Source organism: Mus caroli, chromosome 1, assembly GCF_900094665.2.
Source record: "Mus caroli chromosome 1, CAROLI_EIJ_v1.1, whole genome shotgun sequence".
NCBI classification, from domain to species: domain Eukaryota; kingdom Metazoa; phylum Chordata; class Mammalia; order Rodentia; family Muridae; genus Mus; species Mus caroli.
This window is the reverse complement of record NC_034570.1, coordinates 185,410,705-185,432,102: the sequence shown is the minus strand read 5'-3', so window position 1 is coordinate 185,432,102 and position 21,398 is coordinate 185,410,705. Positions and strand designations below refer to the sequence as shown.

At 37.0% G+C, this 21,398-nt stretch overlaps 1 protein-coding gene across 3 annotated transcripts in view; it reads left to right on the top strand.

The window, feature by feature from the left end:
• The window catches only part of Cr2 (complement C3d receptor 2), a 35,757-nt gene that overhangs the window by 8,762 nt on the left and 5,597 nt on the right, over nucleotides 1–21,398 (top strand). For 2 of the 3 annotated variants that reach the window (XM_021156382.2, XM_021156391.1), the window contains exons 2-17: nucleotides 4,380–4,769; nucleotides 6,818–7,006; nucleotides 7,090–7,189; nucleotides 7,432–7,514; nucleotides 7,781–8,188; nucleotides 8,842–9,018; nucleotides 9,092–9,182; nucleotides 9,470–9,546; nucleotides 10,073–10,480; nucleotides 11,535–11,613; nucleotides 11,929–12,011; nucleotides 12,378–12,770; nucleotides 13,568–13,753; nucleotides 16,146–16,331; nucleotides 16,960–16,983; nucleotides 17,771–17,843. In XM_021156382.2, the coding sequence (XP_021012041.1) occupies nucleotides 4,380–4,769; nucleotides 6,818–7,006; nucleotides 7,090–7,189; nucleotides 7,432–7,514; nucleotides 7,781–8,188; nucleotides 8,842–9,018; nucleotides 9,092–9,182; nucleotides 9,470–9,546; nucleotides 10,073–10,480; nucleotides 11,535–11,613; nucleotides 11,929–12,011; nucleotides 12,378–12,770; nucleotides 13,568–13,753; nucleotides 16,146–16,331; nucleotides 16,960–16,983; nucleotides 17,771–17,843 (2,947 nt within the window). Of the gene's footprint in view, nucleotides 1–1,560; nucleotides 1,738–2,101; nucleotides 2,205–2,834; nucleotides 2,921–4,379; nucleotides 4,770–6,817; nucleotides 7,007–7,089; nucleotides 7,190–7,431; nucleotides 7,515–7,780; nucleotides 8,189–8,841; nucleotides 9,019–9,091; nucleotides 9,183–9,469; nucleotides 9,547–10,072; nucleotides 10,481–11,534; nucleotides 11,614–11,928; nucleotides 12,012–12,377; nucleotides 12,771–13,567; nucleotides 13,754–16,145; nucleotides 16,332–16,959; nucleotides 16,984–17,770; nucleotides 17,844–21,398 lie in introns of all 3 variants that reach the window. The other variant, XM_029477802.1, reaches the window with a different exon arrangement.

The window sequence follows — 21,398 nt, the reverse complement described above, 5'->3', positions numbered from 1 at the left end:
GATAAGACCATTAAAAATATAGAAAACAATGTCAAAAACAGACTAACTATATTATATAGCAAACAGTTTCTCTACAACAAATGAAACAATGGGATAAAAAGAATAATACAGAGTGAGAGAAAATATTTCCAAACTATACATCTGACAAGGAATTAGTATTCAGCACTTATAAGGGACTGAAAGAACTTAATAGCAGAACAGAAATCTAACATCAAAATGGACATTAATAATTTTTCCAAAATAAAATGGACAGCAAATATATGGTAAATGTTTATGATTACTAATCATCATAAAAATGCAAATCAAACCACAATGATGTATGACTTCTTCATTTAAAATGACTCATCAAAAAAAATTGAACTAGAAAGACGGTTCAATGCATAAAGTGCTTGTTGTACAAGCATGAAGATGTGATTTTAACAATGGAACCTATGTAAAAAGCCAAGTGTGATGGCAAGCGCTTTTGATCCTATAGTTAGAGGGGGCAGAGACAGACAGGTTCCTAAGGCGTACAGACCAGCCAGTCTAGCTTAGTTGGTGAGCCACAGTTCCCACTAAGAACCTTTGTCTCATAAAACAAGATAATCTCCTCTATATGCATATGTATTGATGCACAACACCACAAAAACACACATGTAAGCATGAGGACTTAGCCCACTTCTACACATATAAAGACCCATCCATTACACAATATACCAAATGCTGTTAAGAATGCAGATAAAAGTCAGATTAGATAGAAGAAATAAGTTCTGGTGTCCCTACAAACAGTACAATTACTGCTATATATTATGACAGTTTGTATGTATATTTTCAATCTAGAATAAAGGAATTTGAAAGTTTGCAAAGGAATAATAAGTTTTAGAAGATATTTAGATATTATACAATATCACATGGTATCTCATAAATATATATGATTATGTTCTTTAAAGAATAAAAGTAATTTTCAAACATAGTACAAAAGTTGATCATTAGAGTTTTTAATGATTTTATTATATTTAAATGAGGCTAAAATAAACTCTCCATTGTATTAACCATATTAATAGATTTCCATCAAACTTTAGCTAAGATAAAAATTTGATTCAAAATTCTGTAGACATCATGTTGATGCTGAAAATGTAATTTTGTGGAAAAAAGTTGGTAGTTATTTTGAGCCTGTGGCTCCCATTCTCCCCTTCTCTTCTTAATGTGAATTGTTTGCCTCTGTAAAAGCAACAAAGCCTCCTTAATCTTGCTTTTTTGGAGCAAAAAGGACACGGAAGATTTGGGTGGGGAAAGCATGTGTTTGATTCTTTATCTACCCTATTGGTAGAAGGGTCTCTCAGAGTTTTTAGTTGAATAAAGTGAAAAATGAGCTAAGAGTAGTGTTACCTGGAATGGATGAAACCAGAGAAAGTAGATGGACACATGGCCTTCCAAAGTGTGACACGTTGGAGAAGGATACATTAATCCCAACCCATGGCCTCTCTTTCTGCCTTAGTGTGGTAGATAGCTATAAGTAGTAAACAATACAGTTCTTATTGAAAAAAATAAAAGGACTTTTTGGTCCTGTTCTTCTTGTAGGATGTCTACCACCTCAAAATATCCTCCATGGTGATTATAACAAAAAGGATAAGGAGTTCTTCTCTGTTGGCCAGAAAGTGTCATATAGCTGTAACCCTGGCTATACTCTCATTGGAACTAACCTCATGGAGTGTACATCCTTGGGAACCTGGAGCAATACCGTCCCAACATGTGAAGGTGCCTAGAGCTTAAACCCTGTTAACCTCAATGGTTTCCTTACTCCTCATGTACTGTGGGGTGCTGGTCGTGGGGTAGTAAAGGGGGTGGGAGAGATGACCCAGGTCCCTCCAGAGCTCCGGTGCTCTGGGTGGGCAGAAGTGGTTTGCGTCTGGCTGTGGGATGCCACAGAACCCGAGTACGCGGGGGTAGAGAGGGAGCAGTCTGGGGTCCCTAGGACTCATGGAGTCCAGGGATGACAGGTCCTAGCTCTTGGGCATCATAGGAAGTCACTGAACACCGAGGACGTACCTTTAGCTTTAGCTCTGTTAAACTCAACAGTTTTCTGACTCTTCATGTGCAAGCCTTCTCTTTTCTTTCCTAGTGAAATCATGTGATGCAATTCCAAACCAACTTCTCCATGGCCGTGTGTTTCTTCCCTCTAACCTCCAACTTGGGGCAGAGGTTTCCTTTGTTTGTGACTTAGGGTGAGTGTGAAGTGATAGGACCTGCACTGATTGTTTCCCATAATGATTGCAAAGTATGAGTTCTGAAGATAGTTAAATTTTTACTGTCTTATTATTTTCTTAACTTTTCTTAACCTTTTCTGACTAAGAACTCTGCCATCCACCAAAACCTTTTTATTTTTTTTTTCCACGTGTATATATTTTGTGCTTGACCAGCAAAAGTAGGAATTAACATTTCATCATCTGGAAATGCAAAGTTTTGGTACACAAATTAAGGCTCCTATATGGGAAATGAATATAAAATTTGGACTTAGTGAGACTTGTTGGAGTAAAATTGGGAAACAGTGTCTTCCTTATTTTATCTATATGAACTGAGACCATTTCCCTGAAGATGATCAAGATAATGTTGACATTTGGGTGCCAAAAAGGAGAGGAGGAATTCAAAAGAAAAGATGCATTTTTAGTATGTGTTTATCCATTATTGGTTCACTGCATAGCGAATCATATTCACAAGTAGCTGTGAGCGTTTTCTTAAGCCAGAAATATTTTAGAATGCATTGCACCCCACGAACACGTGAGGGACGTGACTTGCTCTGTGTAATTGACAAGTGGTTTGCTCTAGTGGTGATCTGCTGCTCCTTATTGTTTAAGGTTCCAGTTAAAAGGCAAACCTTCTAGTCAGTGTATCCCAGAAGGAGAGACAGTAATCTGGAATAATAAGTTTCCTGTCTGTGAACGTGAGTAGAAAATAAAAATAATCAAATATGGATCTTGTCTCTTGACTCTGTATTTCCATACAGATATTAAATATAATAACTCAGGGTTAGGGCTACTCTAACCAAATTATGCACTTTAAACAAATAATTGCCACTGTCCACTATTTAAAAATGCAGAAAAAGCATTACATTTGTTCACTTGTTAACATACTATGTTGTGATTCTATAAATAAAATAATAAAGGCTCTGGAAAGCTACCTGTATCAAAACCAAGCACAACTCTTTCTAGTGTAATAAAATATTGGTTATGCCTTCATATGTCATGTCTTGTACTGAAGAGTTCTATGTACTACAAAGTGGACATTAATGAAATACAGACATTGACAACTTTCTTTTCTTTTAAATTAATTTATTTTTATTTATCTGTTTATTCAGTTTTTACTTATTCACTTTACATTCTGCTTACTTCCTCCTTCCGGTCACCCTCTCCCACAATCCTCCCCACTTTCCTCCTTTTCTGAGTGGGTGGAAGTCCCCCTGGGTTTCTTTCCACCCTGGCACATCAAGTCTCTGTGGGGCTAGGCTGATCTGCTCCCACTGAGGCCAGACAAGGCAGTCCACTTAGAAGAACATATCCCACATACAGGCAACAGCTTTTGGGCTAGCCCCCACTCCAGGACAACTTTTTCTTTATTTCCAAGAAAAGATGAGTATGTGTCATATTAGCTGCGAACAATTAATTTCTTTCATGCCACTAGGATATATAAAGAATATGAGATCATTACTCAAAACATCATTTTTATGGTTTTCTCAAAGGAATCTGTCCTTAAGGGATCACTTGACCTGTAAGGAGGCTGCAATGTCCTTGGTGACAGTATCTAATGTGACTGTGCTACCTGCAATCTGGCTGTGTGTTTCCAACAGGCACTGAGTAACTCGTATGTTCCTGATCATTCACATGCTTTTGTCTCACTGTATTCTCACCATACCTTATGAAACATGAACTGCACTATAGACTGGGACTCTGAGGCTGAAGGAGGATACAACTTGCCTAAGGTCATATAGCTATTGAAGGACAGCAAGGATTTGAAATCATGACTATTGAGCCCAAATGTCAACAGTCCATGTTAACTTCCTACATGCAATTAGCATGTCATTTACATATTTAAAGTTTGCCTTTCATTTATTAAAATTGTTTGGAGTGAAAATCTGTAAAAACAATCCCTGAAACTACATGTTAGACAGATTTGAGACCAATTCTATTTCTTTGTTGTCTGATTAAGGTGATTTATATTCATTTCTTTGCTGATGGTTGAAAAAGGTAAGAATTTGGAAATAAACAAACTAAAAGTAGAACCATAGCAAAGCATTTGATTTCTAAATACATTTCTGGAAAAGTGATTTGATTTATACTTGAAATTTTTATTTATTTTTTTTTAAATGATCAGTATGCTTACATGGTTCCTTTTCTATTTTTCAGAGATTTCTTGTGACCCTCCTCCTGAAGTCAAAAATGCTCGGAAACCCTATTATTCTCTTCCCTTAGTTCCTGGAACTGTTCTGAGGTACACTTGTTCACCTAGCTACCGCCTCATTGGAGAAAAGGCTATCTTTTGTATAAGTGAAAATCAAGTGAATGCCACCTGGGATAAAGCTCCTCCTATATGTGAATCTGTGAATAAAACCACTCGTTGCTCAAATCCCATAGTACCAGGGGGCTTCATGAATAAAGGATCTAAGCCACCATTCAGACATGGTGATTCTGTGACATTTACCTGTAAAGCCAACTTCACCATGAAAGGAAGCAAAACTGTCTGGTGCCAGGCAAATGAAATGTGGGGACCAACAGCACTGCCAGTCTGTGAGAGTGGTAAGTAGGAAATTAAAACAAGTCAGAGTCCTGGGGTCTGCCAGCTTGTGAGAACATTGAGTGTGGAAGCAAAGCTACATCAAAGGCTGGGGCCTGCCAGCCAGAGAGAATGCTGAGAGGAAGTAAAGTCTCACTGAAGACTAAGGTCTTCCACGTATGGGCAGACCATTTGTTGCATGCTCCTGCAGGAAGAATTGTATGGGTCTATGAGTTGCAGAGACATGAGCTGGTGTGGAATAGCAAGTGAAAGAGGAAAATGATGGCTTTCTGCTCTTTCTTAGTTGTAAGGATTATAACTATTCGTTTGAAACAAATTAATCAAGTAAAAGTTTAAAATAATTAATGGAACTATTAACCAAACAAAACATCCTTGGGGAAATCTTCCAAGGATGAGGAGCTAGTGGGAACTGTGAGAATCAGGTGTCTGTGGGAAATTTGGAATCTGGGAGCAAAAATATGCCCAGTGGATTTAAGATTCATCTGTTGATATCTGTTCACTGTAGTCTGAAACAATGGCCTTCTCTGTGTCCTCTGCAAACATGTTCACAAGTGATTTACCCTTTATTCTTTTTTTAAAACAAACAATTTTTATTGGATATTTTCTTCATTTACATTTCAAATGCTATCCGCTTTCCTAGTTTCCTCTCCGAAAATCCCGTATCCCCTCCGGAAAATCCTGTATCCCCCCCCCCCTTGACCTCCAATTCACCCACTACTGCTTCCTGGCCCTGGCATTCCCCTATACTGGGGCATATAATCTTTGCAATACCAAGGGCCTCTCCTCCCAATGATGGCTGTCTAGGCCATCCTCTGCTACATATGCAGCTATTCAAACCATCTCCTAGGTTGTAGCATTTCAAATCAACTAACGTTATAAATAAGGACTATTGTGAATGTTTATTCTCATTTTATCTGGTTAATATTGCTAATGAATCTAAATCCAAAGTTTAATTCTGAAAGCATAGAAATTGTCAGTATTTGATAAAATTATACTATAAAAGTTTAATAGAGGAAATGTTGATAAATTCTAAATAGATCAGAGAAGTTATGAATACTATATTGTTTAAAAACATAATTATCTCTAGCCTAGTAACACAGAAATACAATCTTAACTTCTCAGTAGGCTGCAATGAAAGCGTTATTAGTTCACGGCCTGCCTGGGTACACTATAATTTTAAAGCTGCCTGGACAATTTAGCCAGACCTTGTAGCAAAATGAAAAGTAACAAAAGGGATTGTGTATATAAATCAATGACAGAGTACTTGCCTAGTTCAATCCCAAGTACCTCAAATTATATTTATTTAACTTATATATCAGTAGATTAACTAACCAGTAGACAAATGGACAGTCTTAGAGGAAAGTATTCTTTAAGATAGTCTCAAAATGGATTATTTATGGAAAACAAAAGTGAAAGATGTAGGTGACTCTCTCTCTCTGTCTCTCTCTCTCCCTCTCTCACACACACACACACACACACACACATATATATATGTAAATGGAAAAATATCAAAGATTATTGTGCTATGCAATAAAATGGAGTTAGAATAGTATGTGTGCTAAACATAATGTACATATTTCTATACATGTTATAAATATGATACCAAAAAGTTGTACTAGTAATATCTGTCAGGATAATCCTCTGAATGGTAGGCTTTAAGCTTAACCTTTCTAGAAACCGAAATTTTCCTCAAGACAAATGTAATCCATATAATATAATTAAAGATGAAATGATACAATAAATCTTGGTATGGTGGTACACACCTTGAATCTCCACACTTGGGAGGTGGATCTTTATGAATTAAAAGTTTGCCCGGTTTGCACAGAGAGTCACATGCCAAGCAGGGCTAACTAGTAAGCCCATATGTATCTCCCTCACTCCAAATTGTAATCGCTTTTGCACAAATGGAAATAATTAAGCCACATCTGCTTGAGAATGAATTGAAAGTTAATGATGACTGGTTACCACAGAATGCATTCTATGTACTTAGCTACATTTAGAAGTATGTATCATCTGATTGATGGCTTTCCCCCTATGTGTACGTATAAAGATTTCCCTCTGGAGTGCCCATCACTTCCAACGATTCATAATGGACACCACACAGGACAGCATGTTGACCAGTTTGTTGCGGGGTTGTCTGTGACATACAGTTGTGAACCTGGCTATTTGCTTATTGGAAAAAAGACAATTAAGTGCTTATCTTCAGGAGACTGGGATGGTGTCATCCCGACATGCAAAGGTATCTTACATTTACTATCTATTTGAGGCTGACCTGATATAGGCCATGGTTTATTTATTATTCTTACAATTTTTTTTTCTTAGAGGCCCAGTGTGAACATCCAGGAAAGTTTCCCAATGGGCAGGTAAAGGAACCTCTGAGCCTTCAGGTTGGCACAACTGTGTACTTCTCCTGTAATGAAGGGTGAGTATCAGAGGTTCTCTAAAATTTAATGTTCTTGGATTATATGTGCCTGCTGTGAACTATGATGCCTACAGAAAGAGCATGGATAAGCCTGGAATAATCTGGAATAAGGTGGTGAAAGAGAATACTGATAAAAGAATATCTGTACAGTTTAAGTGGACTCTTCATAGATTTGAAGTCAAGCCTGTCAGTTTTATAGCACAAACTGCCTAATAGTACCAAATTCTAAACCTTGTCTTCAGGTACCAATTACAAGGACAGCCCTCTAGTCAGTGTGTAATTGTTGAACAGAAAGCCATCTGGACTAAGAAGCCAGTATGTAAAGGTAGGTACATACTATGTCCTTGACTTTTCTATAAGCATGTACTTTTTCCTCTATAAGCAAAGATAGATAGATAGATAGATAGATAGATAGATAGATAGATCAATGGATGGATGATAGATAGACAGATGATAGATAGATAGATAGATAGATAGATAGATAGATAGATAGATAGATTTTAAATTTTAAAACCACATTTGTAATTATATTGCATTAGCATACTGAATGACTCAGCAGTTTCAAAGATCACTGTCCTTTACCATCTCTAGAAATTCTCTGCCCACCACCTCCACCTGTTCGTAATGGAAGACATACAGGCAGCTTTTCAGAAAATGTACCATATGGAAGCACAGTTACCTACTCCTGTGACCCAAGCCCAGAGAAAGGAGTGAGCTTCACTCTTATTGGAGAGAAGACTATCAATTGTACTACTGGTAGTCAGAAGACTGGGATTTGGAGTGGCCCTGCTCCATATTGTGAACTTTCAACTTCTGCAGTTCTGTGTCTACAACCGAAGATCGAAAGAGGGCAAATGTTATCTATTTCGAAAAATAGTTATTCATATAATGACACTGTGGAATTTTCTTGTGAACCTGGCTTCACCTTGAAGGGCAACAGGAGCATTCGATGCAATGCCCATGGCACATGGGAGCCACCGGTACCAGTGTGTGAAAAAGGTAGGTGCCTAATATGCAAAATTGAATCATTTCAAAAAGTGAGAGGAAGGGTCTATGGACTTTACATAGGGCCCTTTTAGTACCTATACTTTTAGTCATGATTGTGGTACAAATTATAAAGAAGGCTTTCTTTAGCACCCTCTTACCTCTGTGGAAAATTCACCAGAATTTACTAATTTATCCATTTCTTTAGGAAATATGAGAGCACGATCTCTTGTTTGTCCTAACAATCACTTTTAAAAAGAAAGTCAACAAGCTTTCACCTAGGGTATATATTAAAATATTCCATAAGGTCTTCTAAGATAGTTCCTTCAGATAGTTCCATGTAATGGCTCATGCCAAAATTGCTATGATTTGGGAGCTGATGATATAAGAAGATGGTGAATTTGAGATCAGCTTGGGGTACAGAGTAAAATCCTGTCTTTAGAAAAAGTAAAAGAAAGAGTTGGAGAAATAGGAGGTAAGTTACGGCAAACAGGAACGAAACAGCCTGAGTATAGAAAAAAAAGAGGATTGAGAAATTACATGAGAAACACAAAATACCCTCCATTCCAGACAACTGCCATGCAAATGGTATTATCATATTAATTTTTACTTCTTTGGCTCAGTGTTTTTTATGCTAAAATGTTTTATTTTATTTGTTTTTCATTTAGGATGTCAGGCTCCTCCTAAAATTATCAATGGGCAAAAAGAAGATAGTTACTTGCTCAACTTTGATCCTGGTACATCCATAAGATATAGCTGTGACCCTGGCTATTTACTGGTGGGAGAGGACACTATACATTGTACCCCTGAGGGGAAGTGGACACCCATTCCTCCCCAGTGCACAGGTACTATGATGCAATTACAGATATTTTGCTCAAGATTGTCTGGTGTTGTTACTCATTCTATCTTCTTTCTTAGTTGCAGAGTGTAAGCCAGTAGGACCACATCTCTTTAAGAGGCCTCAGAATCAGTTTATTAGGACAGCTGTTAATTCTTCTTGTGATGAAGGGTAAGTGAAACATGTCTCATTCTGAATGATGTCTGTCCCATCAGTACGCACTGTAAACTGTGTATAAGAGTTCATTAAAAAGGTCTTCCCCCTGTCATATGCTCACAGATTCTTACAATATTTTTCTATGCATGAGGATTATGCAGTTAATGGATGATGTTGAGGTTGGCTATATTTTATTCTTGTTGTGTTTTGTCCTAAAATTTGTCAGTCTGCCTCTAGATCCCATAATGCTTGCTTAGTTTATTGTAATCATGTGGTCAAATGATATGGCTCTTTGTCTCCAGGTTCCAGTTAAGTGAGAGTGCTTATCAACTGTGTCAAGGTACAATTCCTTGGTTTATAGAAATCCATCTTTGTAAAGGTGAGTAACAAAATTGATAGAGGATTTAAAGTGATATAAGATTGATAAGTTTCCAATGTTAGACCTATACTATGGGAATTACTACATTATTTTGTCAAGATTTATATTATCTATTTTGCCACCTTTCTTTTGTCACCTCTTTCTCTAATCAGTCAAATTCCGTGTACTTAGTACCTAGTTTATGTTGTGGTTTAGGATGTTCGGAACATAGAGAGATCACTCTATTGGAGCCACAATTCCTACTTTGGGTTGTGTCAAGGTTTAGTGAAGAGATAGGAGATTGGTGTCAAATATGAACTCAGATTCTGTTCCTGATGTCTAATACTTGTATAACCTTTGGCAACATATATAACTTTAATTTAAATTTTACTTACAATGAAATTTGCTTAAATCAAAATTTATATACACAACAAGGTTTAATCACAGCATGAGCGCACCATTCACATCCTCCAGAGAAATAACATGGTGAGAAATGCTGCACTTCAAACCCTTGGTCAGATGTATACAGTATCTTTCATATCCCTAGAAATCACCTGCCCACCACCTCCTGTTATCCACAATGGGACACATACATGGAGTTCCTCAGAAGATGTCCCATATGGAACTGTGGTCACATACATGTGCTATCCTGGACCAGAGGAAGGCGTAAAATTCAAACTCATCGGAGAGCAATCCATCCACTGTACAAGTGACAGCAGAGGAAGAGGCTCCTGGAGTAGCCCTGCTCCTCTCTGTAAACTTTCCCTCCCAGCTGTCCAGTGCACAGATGTTCATGTTGCAAATGGAGTCAAGCTCACTGACAATAAAGCCCCATATTTCTACAATGATAGTGTGATATTCAAGTGTGATAATGGATACATTTTGAGTGGAAGCAGTCAGATCCGGTGTAAAGCCAATAATACCTGGGATCCTGAAAAACCACTTTGTAAAAAAGGTAAAAAGGCAAAGCCAATGGAAATTTTAAAAGATATTTACTTATTTATATAATTTTTATGTTTTTAAATTGAATTGAGGGGCTGGAGATAAAATTTGGTGCCTTGCACAAACTAGTTAAGTATGAGCTATACCTCCAGCTTTAGTCTTTTTTTTTTTTTTTTTAGAAATCTGCCTGCCTCTGCCTACCGCCACCACTACCCGGCTGAGAGGAGACTCTTCTTCTTTTTTTTTTTTTTTTAAAGATTTATTTGTTTATTTATTTAATATGAGTACACTATAGCTGTCTTCAGACACACCAGAAGAGGGCATCAGATCTTATTACAGATGGTTGTGAGCCACCATGTGGTTGCTGGGAATTGAACTCAGGACCTCTGTAAGAGCAGTCAGTGCTCTTAACCACTGAGCCATCTCTCCAGTCCCCAGCTTTAGTCTTATTTATTACCTTCCACTCAAAACAAAACATAGATTACTTTCATCTATTTGAAAGAAAGTTATAAATCTGTTGTACTGTGATCTTTGCATAAATGTACCCTTGGATTTAGAACATATTCAAGATATATAATGAGAAGACCTTTGAAAGCAGTCTCATACCAAGAAGAAAGACAGCTCAGTAGCTGAAGGAACATTCACATTATGGTCAGGATCTCACAGTCCTGAAGGCAGACAGTGGATAGGTTTGTTCTTCAACACGTATCCAGGATCACAAATATAACAGAAACCTTCTATGATGGATGAGAGCTATGCCTTCAAGGTTTCAAATTGGCACCATCTGTTGTGTTCTTACAGTTCTCTAATAGAATGCTTGTCATTGGTGGTTATGTGTGATGTTTGTTCTCCAGGCCACCACCCTCTTAGTCCCCCCCCCCCATATATATGACTCTGGGATAACTTGTGACCCTTGCAATAAGCCATGGAAACAAATCCACCCATTGTCTTCAGGACAATAGATTCTTATAGATTCTTGGACATAATGTGAAGGTTCTTTTGGTTCCTGAGTCATCTTTCTTTTAGCTATGAGGAATCTAAAAGCAATCTCAACTTTGTCTCTCCAGAAGGATGTGAACCTATGAGAGTACATGGCCTTCCAGATGATTCACATATAAAACTAGTGAAAAGAACCTGTCAAAATGGGTGAGTTTTAAGAAAGAATGCCCACCTCATTTTGTATATTAATTCTACCCACAGCTTGTTTTGGTTAAAACTGTTTGGAGATTCCTCAATGTTCCTACACACATGGTCAAATTAGCAGCTCCTGCCTGGTTTTTTTTGACATGGGAAGGGCTTTTATGAGTGCTTCTTATGTATAAATAATTTTCTGATTTGGATGACAGAAAGTTTAAGTTTCTCTGTGCCAAGGGGCTCATTTAGAAATATCTCTATAGCTGTACTTTTTATGATGAAGAAGTAAAATATTGAGAAGAAATGTAATATAACATCTTTTTCTAGGTACCAGTTGACTGGATATACTTATGAGAAGTGTCAAAATGCTGAGAATGGTACTTGGTTTAAAAAGATTGAAGTTTGTACAGGTAAATTATGGACATGGGAGAAGCCAACCATAGATTAGAGAGTTAGAAAAGGAAAATCAATTAATGGAGGGCAAGCTTACAACTACTTTAATAGTTTATACTTTTTCTTGCTATGTATAAGACATGGTAAATCTTTTAGTTTTGATCAAAACTATTTATTTCTTTATACTTTATTTTATTTTCTGAGTTTTTTGGAATGAACATGTAGTACTTACATAAGCATAACATTTGATAAAGTTATTTAACTAAAAGCATGCTCTAGTTTCCAAACCTTAAACAATTTTCTATTTATATAAAATATAAGGCACTTATATAGTGTTGTTTATATTGTGATGAATGCTCAAATTCTCTAAATCTCTTCTGCAGTTATTATCTGTCAACCTCCACCAACAATTGCAAATGGTGGTCACACAGGCATGATGGCAAAGCACTTCCTATATGGAAATGAAGTTTCTTATGAATGTGATGAAGGGTTCTATCTTTTGGGAGAGAAAAGTTTGCAGTGCATAAATGATTCTAAAGGTCATGGATCTTGGAGTGGACCTCCACCACAATGCTTACAATCTTCTCCTCTAACTCATTGCCCCGATCCAGAAGTCAAACATGGTTATAAACTCAATAAAACTCATTCTGCGTTTTCTCATAATGACATAGTACATTTTGTCTGCAATCAAGGTTTCATCATGAAAGGCAGCCACTTGATAAGGTGTCATACTAATAACACATGGTTACCAGATGTACCAACTTGTATCAGAAAGGGTAAGCCATTTTCATGATAAAAAGTGAGATGTTTTACTAAATAAAAAGTCTCTTGAGTTTACTCTCTATCTAAAAGCTAAAGCAGTTAGTGTTTTTATAAGATTATCTGCTTTTCCCTGTCTTCTCATTTGATTCTTTTCTCTTTCCTTTCTCTAGAGCAAGATTACCTGAAATGGTGATTAACATATAGATTAATCTGTAATTTATTCAATCTTATAACTACAGAGTTAGGAGAGTGAGCATACTTTTTGGCAAATACTTGACAAAAATATTCTTTGAAATTTTGATATTTAAGACTATTATTTCATGCAGAAGGAGAATGTTGTATGTAATGAAGAATGAAGCTGACCTTCAAACCCTCTAAATTATCTCATAATTTAAGCTGTTATTTGACAGCTTGTTCCTGCTAGTAAGGTGCAGCTTCACTAACTTAAGCTCCACAGAGGTGTGGCTTCACTTACTTGTTCCTAGGCATTTGTATGTGTCATGCTTAGATTATAGCTCATTTTCTATGTAGAGGGACGATAATAGATTAATTAATTAAAAACACTCCTACATTTTGGGACCAACCAAGGGACAGTCCTAGAATACCATGGGCTGATAAATTATAATACTTTTGACCCTTTTCTTTTAATCACAAATGGTGTAAAGAGGAAAAGCACACATTTGTCCAAACTTGAAAATGAACTAATTGTCTTGTTTCTCATTGCTTTTTTTGTGTTACTGTTTCCCAGAGATTGTGTTGTCCATGTGTTACTCTGTGCCCAATTAAAAGTCTTTTCTTGTTGGTATCCAAGCTTCTTTAGGGTGTCAGTCTCCATCCACAATCCCCAATGGGAATCATACTGGTGGGAATATAGCTCGATTTCCCCCAGGAATGTCAGTCATGTACAGTTGCTACCAAGGCTTCCTTATGGCTGGAGAGGCACGTCTTACCTGTACTCATGAGGGTACCTGGAGCCAACCCCCCCCTTTTTGCAAAGGTACTTTTTCTGCTTTGTTCTTGTTATTATTTTTCCTAACAAATAATTTGTCCTAAATATATGTTCTTTTAAGCATTTTCAGATTAAAATTATTATAGATTAATTGTATGATAATTAAGTATATTTAATCAATTAATACAAAGTTGAAGTGTTTTTTTGTAATTTAAGCAACTAAGCAAAGATTATATTGCTATAGTGACCCTCTTGTTAAAGTTATAATAAGAGTGCATTTGACAAACATCCCTAAACCTTCAATCATATGATTATGGATATAAATTATAAAGAAGGCTTTTGTACCACTCACTCACCACTATGGAAAATATACTAGAATTCACTGTTTTTCATTTATTTAGAAAATATGAAAATAAAAATTCTTGTTTGTCTTAACAATGTATTTTAAATTAAATATTTTATTTATTTATTTATATCCCAAATGCTGCCCCCCTTCACAGAGTTCTTTACCCCCTCCCCTCTACTCTTCACCTCTGAGAGTGTGTATCCCCCCACACCCTACATCCCTCTTCTCTGGGTCATCAAGTCTTTACAGGATTAGGTACATCCTCTCCCACTGGGACCAAACAAGGCAGTCCTCTGCTACATATGTTTTGGGGACTGTGGACCAGCCTGTGTATGCTTTGGTTGGTGGCTTAGTCTCTGGGAGCTCCCCAGGGTCCAGGTTAGTTGACAATGTTGGTCATCCTATGGGGTTGCCATCCCCTTCAGCTTTTCAGTCCTTCCCCTAACTCTTCCATAGGGGTCCCCAACCTCAGTCCAAAGGTTGGCTGTAAGTATATGCATCTGTCTCAGTCAGCTCCTGGTGGAGCCTCTCAGAGGACAGCCATGCTAGTCTCCTGTCTGCAAGCACAACATAGCATCGGAAATAGTGTCAGGGTTTGGTGTCTGCCCATGGGATGGGCTAGTCACTGGTCACCCATTCCTTCAATCTCTGCTTAATTTTTGTCCCTGCATTTCCTTTAGACAGGAACAATTCTGGGTCAGAAATTTGAAGGTGGGTTGGTATCCCCATCCCTTCACTGGGGGCCCTGTCTAACTACTGGAGGTGGGGTCTTCAGGTTCCATCTTCTCACTGATTGGTATTTTAGCTAAGGTTACCCACATTGAGTCCTGGGTACCTTGCACATTCCAGGTCTCTGGGATTTTCTAGAGGGTTAAAAGTGTTTTTTGTTTGTTTGTTTGTTTTGTTTTGTTTTGGAACATTACAAAAAGCTTTTACCTGGGGGTATATTAAAATGTTCCATAAAGTTTTCTAAGATGATGCCTTCAAAAGGGAAAAGTTGGTGTAATGGCATGTGCTTAAGGGGTGGGAGGAGGGAGAAGATTGAGATGAAATAAATATTTTAAAAAGAAATGTATAAAAAAGTTACCAAAATATCATTATATTTTAAATATGTTTAAGATTTTGTATTAGGTCATGTTCACAGGTACCATAGTTTGAATATGGCTACCTGTGTTGATTTTATAAGCAGTCTTTTGTTTATCCTGCCTAGCTACCAAACACATGAGACAGACTATAAGATGTATTTAATCAAGCTTTGTGGCACAATATATGAGTAGTATTGACCTGTTATTAATCCTCTAAGATAATCTGGCTATCTTCTAGCCGAAATTCCTGAGATACTTGTATTTTAGTATTGATCAGACTATCTCTGCTCCAGGTGTCTTCTCATGGTGTTTCATCCTCCCCTCTCCTATCTCTCCCTCCCTCTCCTGACTGGGATCAGAAATCTAACCTTATTCTCTCCTTTGCTCAGCCATTGGCTGATCAGCTTTTATTGAGAAATCAGAGAATAAATGAGGAGCAATGTTTACACAATTTTGAAGCAGGATACTCTTAGAATAAGATTACAATGCCATGTCCAAATTGCAATCAAATATGGGGGGCAGAGATATCAGCATTTGAACACTATAAGGATAACCTTTATGCAGTGCATAATGTCATTATGCCTACACTGTACCCTGCAGGTTACAAGTTGAACACTATTGGTTTATATGCTCAAAATATAAACGAAGAAATGAGAATGCATGTGCATGTTTAAGAACTGGAGAGTAAGACTAGAAATCAAGAAAGAATAGTAATCTGAAACATTTAATATTGTACATTCACCCCTTAGTATTTCTCCAAGAAAGTATTAGAATTATTTAAATACTGTTAGCATAGACATACAAGTAGAAAACAACCCAGTTTAATTTGCTCGGTAGTTGTAAAATGGTTGACAATATTGACTGCTCTATTGCCTTCTGCAATTCACTGAAGCTTTGCTTACGATAATGAAATAAGTTGATTAACCTTCCTAGTAAGGACAGTTTCTATTTTCTTGGTAAAATTACAAATCATAACTCTGTATTAGTAAGATTTCTTTTTCAATTGCAGAGGTAAACTGTAGCTTTCCTGAAGATACAAATGGAATCCAGAAGGGATTTCAACCTGGGAAAACCTATCGATTTGGGGCTACTGTGACTCTGGAATGTGAGGATGGGTATACCTTGGAGGGAAGTCCCCAGAGCCAGTGCCAGGATGACAGCCAATGGAACCCTCCCCTGGCTCTTTGCAAATACCGTAGGTGCAAGTGCTTTATTCTTGTTTGTATAACGTCCACGAAGAAGGGGAATGGAGTTTTTATCGGTGTAGTAGATTCCTGGGGCTTTGACATGGTGAAGAGTTATATGACAAGAAACTAACTAAAAGTTAATACAAGACAGTAATCAATACAAGGAAAAGTATAGTTGAGTATGGGGCACATCACATCAAAAGGGGCACAATAATCTACAAGGAGAAAAAATGTAAAACACTGCTTTCTATTTTAGAAAAAAAAAAAAAACCTACTGAAACTTCTCTCTTGGCTGATTTAACTACATACCAACTTGAGAGGTGCTCCAAAAACATGTCAACTAACCTGTTATAACAGTTCATATTTTCATTTGATCCTAAAAATCTCTGCCTAGAAAGCTGAGTGTATTGATAAATTTACAATTTATCTAATCAAAGTAAGAAGATATTTGTTGAGTTTTGACATACTAAAAGAGTGGGTATAACTTAGGGAACCAATATCTATATCATAAGTAGACTAAGTAAGAGCTGGGTGTTGATTTCTGGGACATTATCAGATATAATGGTACTTATATGACATTATCTTGTACTTCTACTGATATTTTGTGGTGTTTTTTTTTTTTTTAATTCTCCTTAGGGTCAACTATTCCTCTTATTTGTGGTGAGTTTTCTTAAATACATTGAGAGTGCTTATATTTTTTGTTAATATATAATTAAATGTTTTACATTCTACACATTAATGTTTCATTTTAATACATTGGATCTGATATTGTTTCATGTTTTAAGGGTATTTTAATGTTCTTGACACATTTTAAAATGTCTGTTTAGGTTAGAGTTAAAAATGTATTCAAGGTGGCCTAGTTGGCCATCACTTGGAAGAGAGGCCCCTTGGTCTTGCAAACTTTATATGCCCCAGTACAGGGGAACACCAGGACCAAGAAGTGGGAGTGGGTGGGTAGTGGAGCAGGGTTGGGGGGTATAGGGGACTTTCGGAATAGCATTTGAAATGTAAATGAAGAAAATACCTAATAAAAAATTGGAAAAAATGTATTCAAGGTTTTAAATTGAAAGTCTCATTTCATTTGCTATTGGTATTTGGTACAATTTAAATAAGTAATCTTATTCTGCTATAGCAAAGCATATATCACAACAAATATTGTTATGAAAAAATTACAGTATTTTGGTATTCTATGCTCCTAATTATATCCCAGGTTCAAGATTGTTTACCAATGAAACTGGTGCTGCAAATAAAAAAATGGATTAGATATGATTAGAGAAAAGTAAAACTTAATTATGATTGTTCAGTCGTTAACTGTTTATGGTTAAGAAAAATGTATTAGAAAAACATACTAACAACTTCCGTGCTACCATGAGTAGGCCCTACAATCAGTTTGCAGCAGTACATGTCACATTTTTCCTGGTATTTAAATATTCATTTCCCCCTTCAGGTATTTCTGTGGGCTCAGCATTTATCATTTTGATTAGTGTCAGCTTCTGTATGATATTAAAACACAGAGAAAGGTAAGTTCAAATGGATGTTTGATCAACATACACAACAGCTTTTGGGTTCTTGTCTCCAATTAAAGAAAACACACTTAAATGAACTGAAATGACAATTTAATTTCTAGAATAAAGTGCTTTGTTATTATAAAGGACAGATTGTTTATAGGAACTTAAAAGATACCCCGTACATACCTTAATTTGTAAAAATCAAGTTAAAAAAAATCTAAGAGATAGCATAAAAACAAACACCAATGATAACACCTGAAGACATTTTGAAATGTTCTGTTTAGTGGTTCTCTTGCATTCTTTCTCTCTCTTGTTTTGTAAACTGTCATGTAACTGCTTGTCTAATTTCCTTTAGTTTATATAAAGCTTTTTAATAATTATTGTCTTTTTTATTAGGTATTTTCTTTATTTACATTTCAAATGCTATCCCCAAAGTCCCCTATACCCTCCCCACGCTCTGCTCCCCAACCCACCCACTCCTGCTTCCTGGCCCTGGAATTACCCTGTAATGGGGCATATGATCTTCGCAAGACCAAGGGCCTCTCCTCCCATTGATGGCAGACTAGGCCATCCTTTGCTACATATGCAACTAGAGACACAGTTCTGGGGGTACTGGTTAGTTGATATTGTTGTTCCTCCTATAGGGTTGCAGACCTCTTTAGCTCCTTGGGTACTTTCTCTAGCTCCTTCATTATGGACCCTATGTTCCATCCAATAGATGACTGTGAGCATTCATTTCTGTATTTGCCAGGCACTGGCATAGCCTCACAAGAGAGAGCTATATCAGGATCCTGTCAGCCAAATCTTTCTGGCATATGCAATAGTGTCTGGGTTTGATGGTTGTATATGGGATGGATCCCCTGGTGGGGCAGTCTCTGGATGGTCCTTCCTTTCATCTCAGCTCTGAACTTTGTCTCTGTAACTCCTTCTATCGGTATTTTGTTCCTCATTCTAAAAAGGAGCTAAGTATCCACACTTTGGTTTTCCTTATTCTTGAGTTTCATGTGTTTTGCAAATTGTATCTTGGATATTCTAAGTTTCTAGGCTAATATCCACTTCTCAGTGAGTGCATATCATGTATGTTCTTTTGTGATTGAGTTACCTCACTCAGGATGATATCCTCCAGATGCATCCAATTGCCTAAGAATTTCATGAATTCATTGTTTTTAATTGCTGAATAGTACTCCATTGTGTAAATGTGCCACATTTTCTGTATCCATTCCTCTGTTGAGGGACATCTGGGTTCTTTCCAGCTTCTGGCTATTATAAATAAGGCTGTTATGAACATAGTGGAGNNTGTGTCCTTNTTACNNGTTGGNACATCTTCTGGNTATATGCCCAGGANAGGNATTGCTGGATCNTCNGGTAGTACTATGTCCAATTTTCTGAGGAACTGCCAGACTGATTTCCAGAGTGGTTGTACCAGCTTGCAATCCCACCAACAATGGAGGAGTGTTCCTCTTTCTCCACATCCTCGCCAACATCTGCTGTCAACTGAATTTTTGATCTTAGCCATTCTGACTAATGTGAGGTAGAATCTCAGGGTTGTTTGATTTGCATTTCCCTGATGATTAAGGATGTTAAACATTTTTTCAGGTGCTTCTCAGCCATTCGGTGTTCCTCAGTTGAGAATTCTTTGTTTAGCTCTGTACCCCAGTTTTTAAAAAGGGTTATTTGATTTCCTGGAGTCCATCTTCTTGCGTTCTTTATATATATTAGATATTAGTCCCCTATCTGATTTAGGGTTGGTAAAGATCCTTTCCCAATCTGTTGGTGGCCTTTTGTCTTATTGACAGTATCTTTTTGCCTTACAGATGCTTTGCAATTTTAGGAGGTCCCATTTGTCAATTCTCGATCTTACAGCACAAGCCATTGCTGTTCTGTTAAGGAATTTTCCCCTGTGCTCAAGGCTTTCCCCCACTTTTTCCTCTATAAATTTCAGTGTCTCTGGTTTTACATGGAGTTCCTTGATCCACATAGACTTGACCTTAGTACAAGGAGATAAGAATGGATCAATTCACATTCTTCTACATGATAACCACTAGTTGTGCCTGCACCATTTGTTGAAAATGCTGTCTTTTTTTCCACTGGATGGCTTTAGCTACCTTGTCAAAGATCAAGTGACCATAGGTGTGTGGGTTCATTTCTGGGTCTTCAATTCTATTCCATTGATCTACCTGTCTGTCACTGTACCAGTACCATGCATTTTTTAATCACAATTGCTCTGTAGAACAGCTTGAGGTCAGGCATGGTGATTTCACCAGAGGTTCTTTTGTCATTAAGAATAGTTTTTGCTATTCTAGGTTTTTGTGTTATTCCGGATGAATTTGCAAATTGCCCTTTCTAACTAGGTGAAGAACTGAGTTGAAATTTTGATGGGGATTGCATTGAATCTGTAGATTGCTTTTTGCAAGATAGACATTTTTACCATATTGATCCTGCCAATCCACGAGTATAGGAGATCTTTCTGTCTTCTGAGATCTTCTTTGATTTCTTTCTTCAGAGACTTGAAGTTCTTATCATACAGATCTTTCACTTTCTTAGTTAAAGTCACACCAAGGCATTTTATATTATTTGTGACTATTGTGAAGTGTGTTTCCCTAATTTCTTTCTCAGCCTGTTTATCCTTTGTGTAGAGAAAGGCCACTGATTTGTTTAATTTTATATCCAGCTACTTCACTGAAGCTTTTTATCAGGTTTAGGAGTTCTCTGGTGGAATTTTTAGGATTATATATATATATATATATATATATATATTATCATATCCTCTGCAAATAGTGATAGTTTGACTTCTTCCTTTCCAATTTGTATCCCCTTGATCTTTTTTTGTTGTCTAATTGCACTGGCTAGGACTTCGAGTACTATATTGAATAGGCATGAAGAAAGTGGGCAGCCTTGTCTAGTCCCTGATTTTAGTGGGATTGCTTCCAGCTTCTCTCCGTTTAGTTTGATGTTGGCTACTGGTTTGCTGTATATTGCTTTGATTATGTTTAGGTATGGGCCTGGAATTCCTGATCTTTCCGAGACTTTTATCATGAATGGGTGTTGGATTTTGTCAAATGCTTTCTCCGCATCTAACGAGATGATCATGTGTTTTTTTGTCTTTGAGTTTGTTTAAATAGTGAATGTTGGCTTTCTATTATTTATGTTGTTATTGAGGATCAGCCTTAGTCCATGGTGATCTGATAGGATGCATGGGATAATTTTAATACTTTTCTGTCTGTTGAGGCCTGTTTTGTGACCAATTATATGGTCAATTTTGGAGGAGGTACCATGAGGTACTGAGAAGAAGGTATATCTTTTTGTTTTATGATAAAATGTTCTGTATATATCTGTTACATCCATTTGTTTCATAACTTCTGATAGTTTCAATGTGTCTCTGTTTAGTTTCTGTTTCCAGGATCTGTCCATTGGTGAGAGGGGGGTGTTGAAGTCTCCCACTAATATTGTGTGAGGTGCAATGTGTGCTTTGAGCTTTACTATAGTTTCTTTAATGAATGTGGATGCCCTTGCATTTGGAGCATAGATATTCAGAATTGAGAGTTCATCTTGGAAGATTTTACCTTT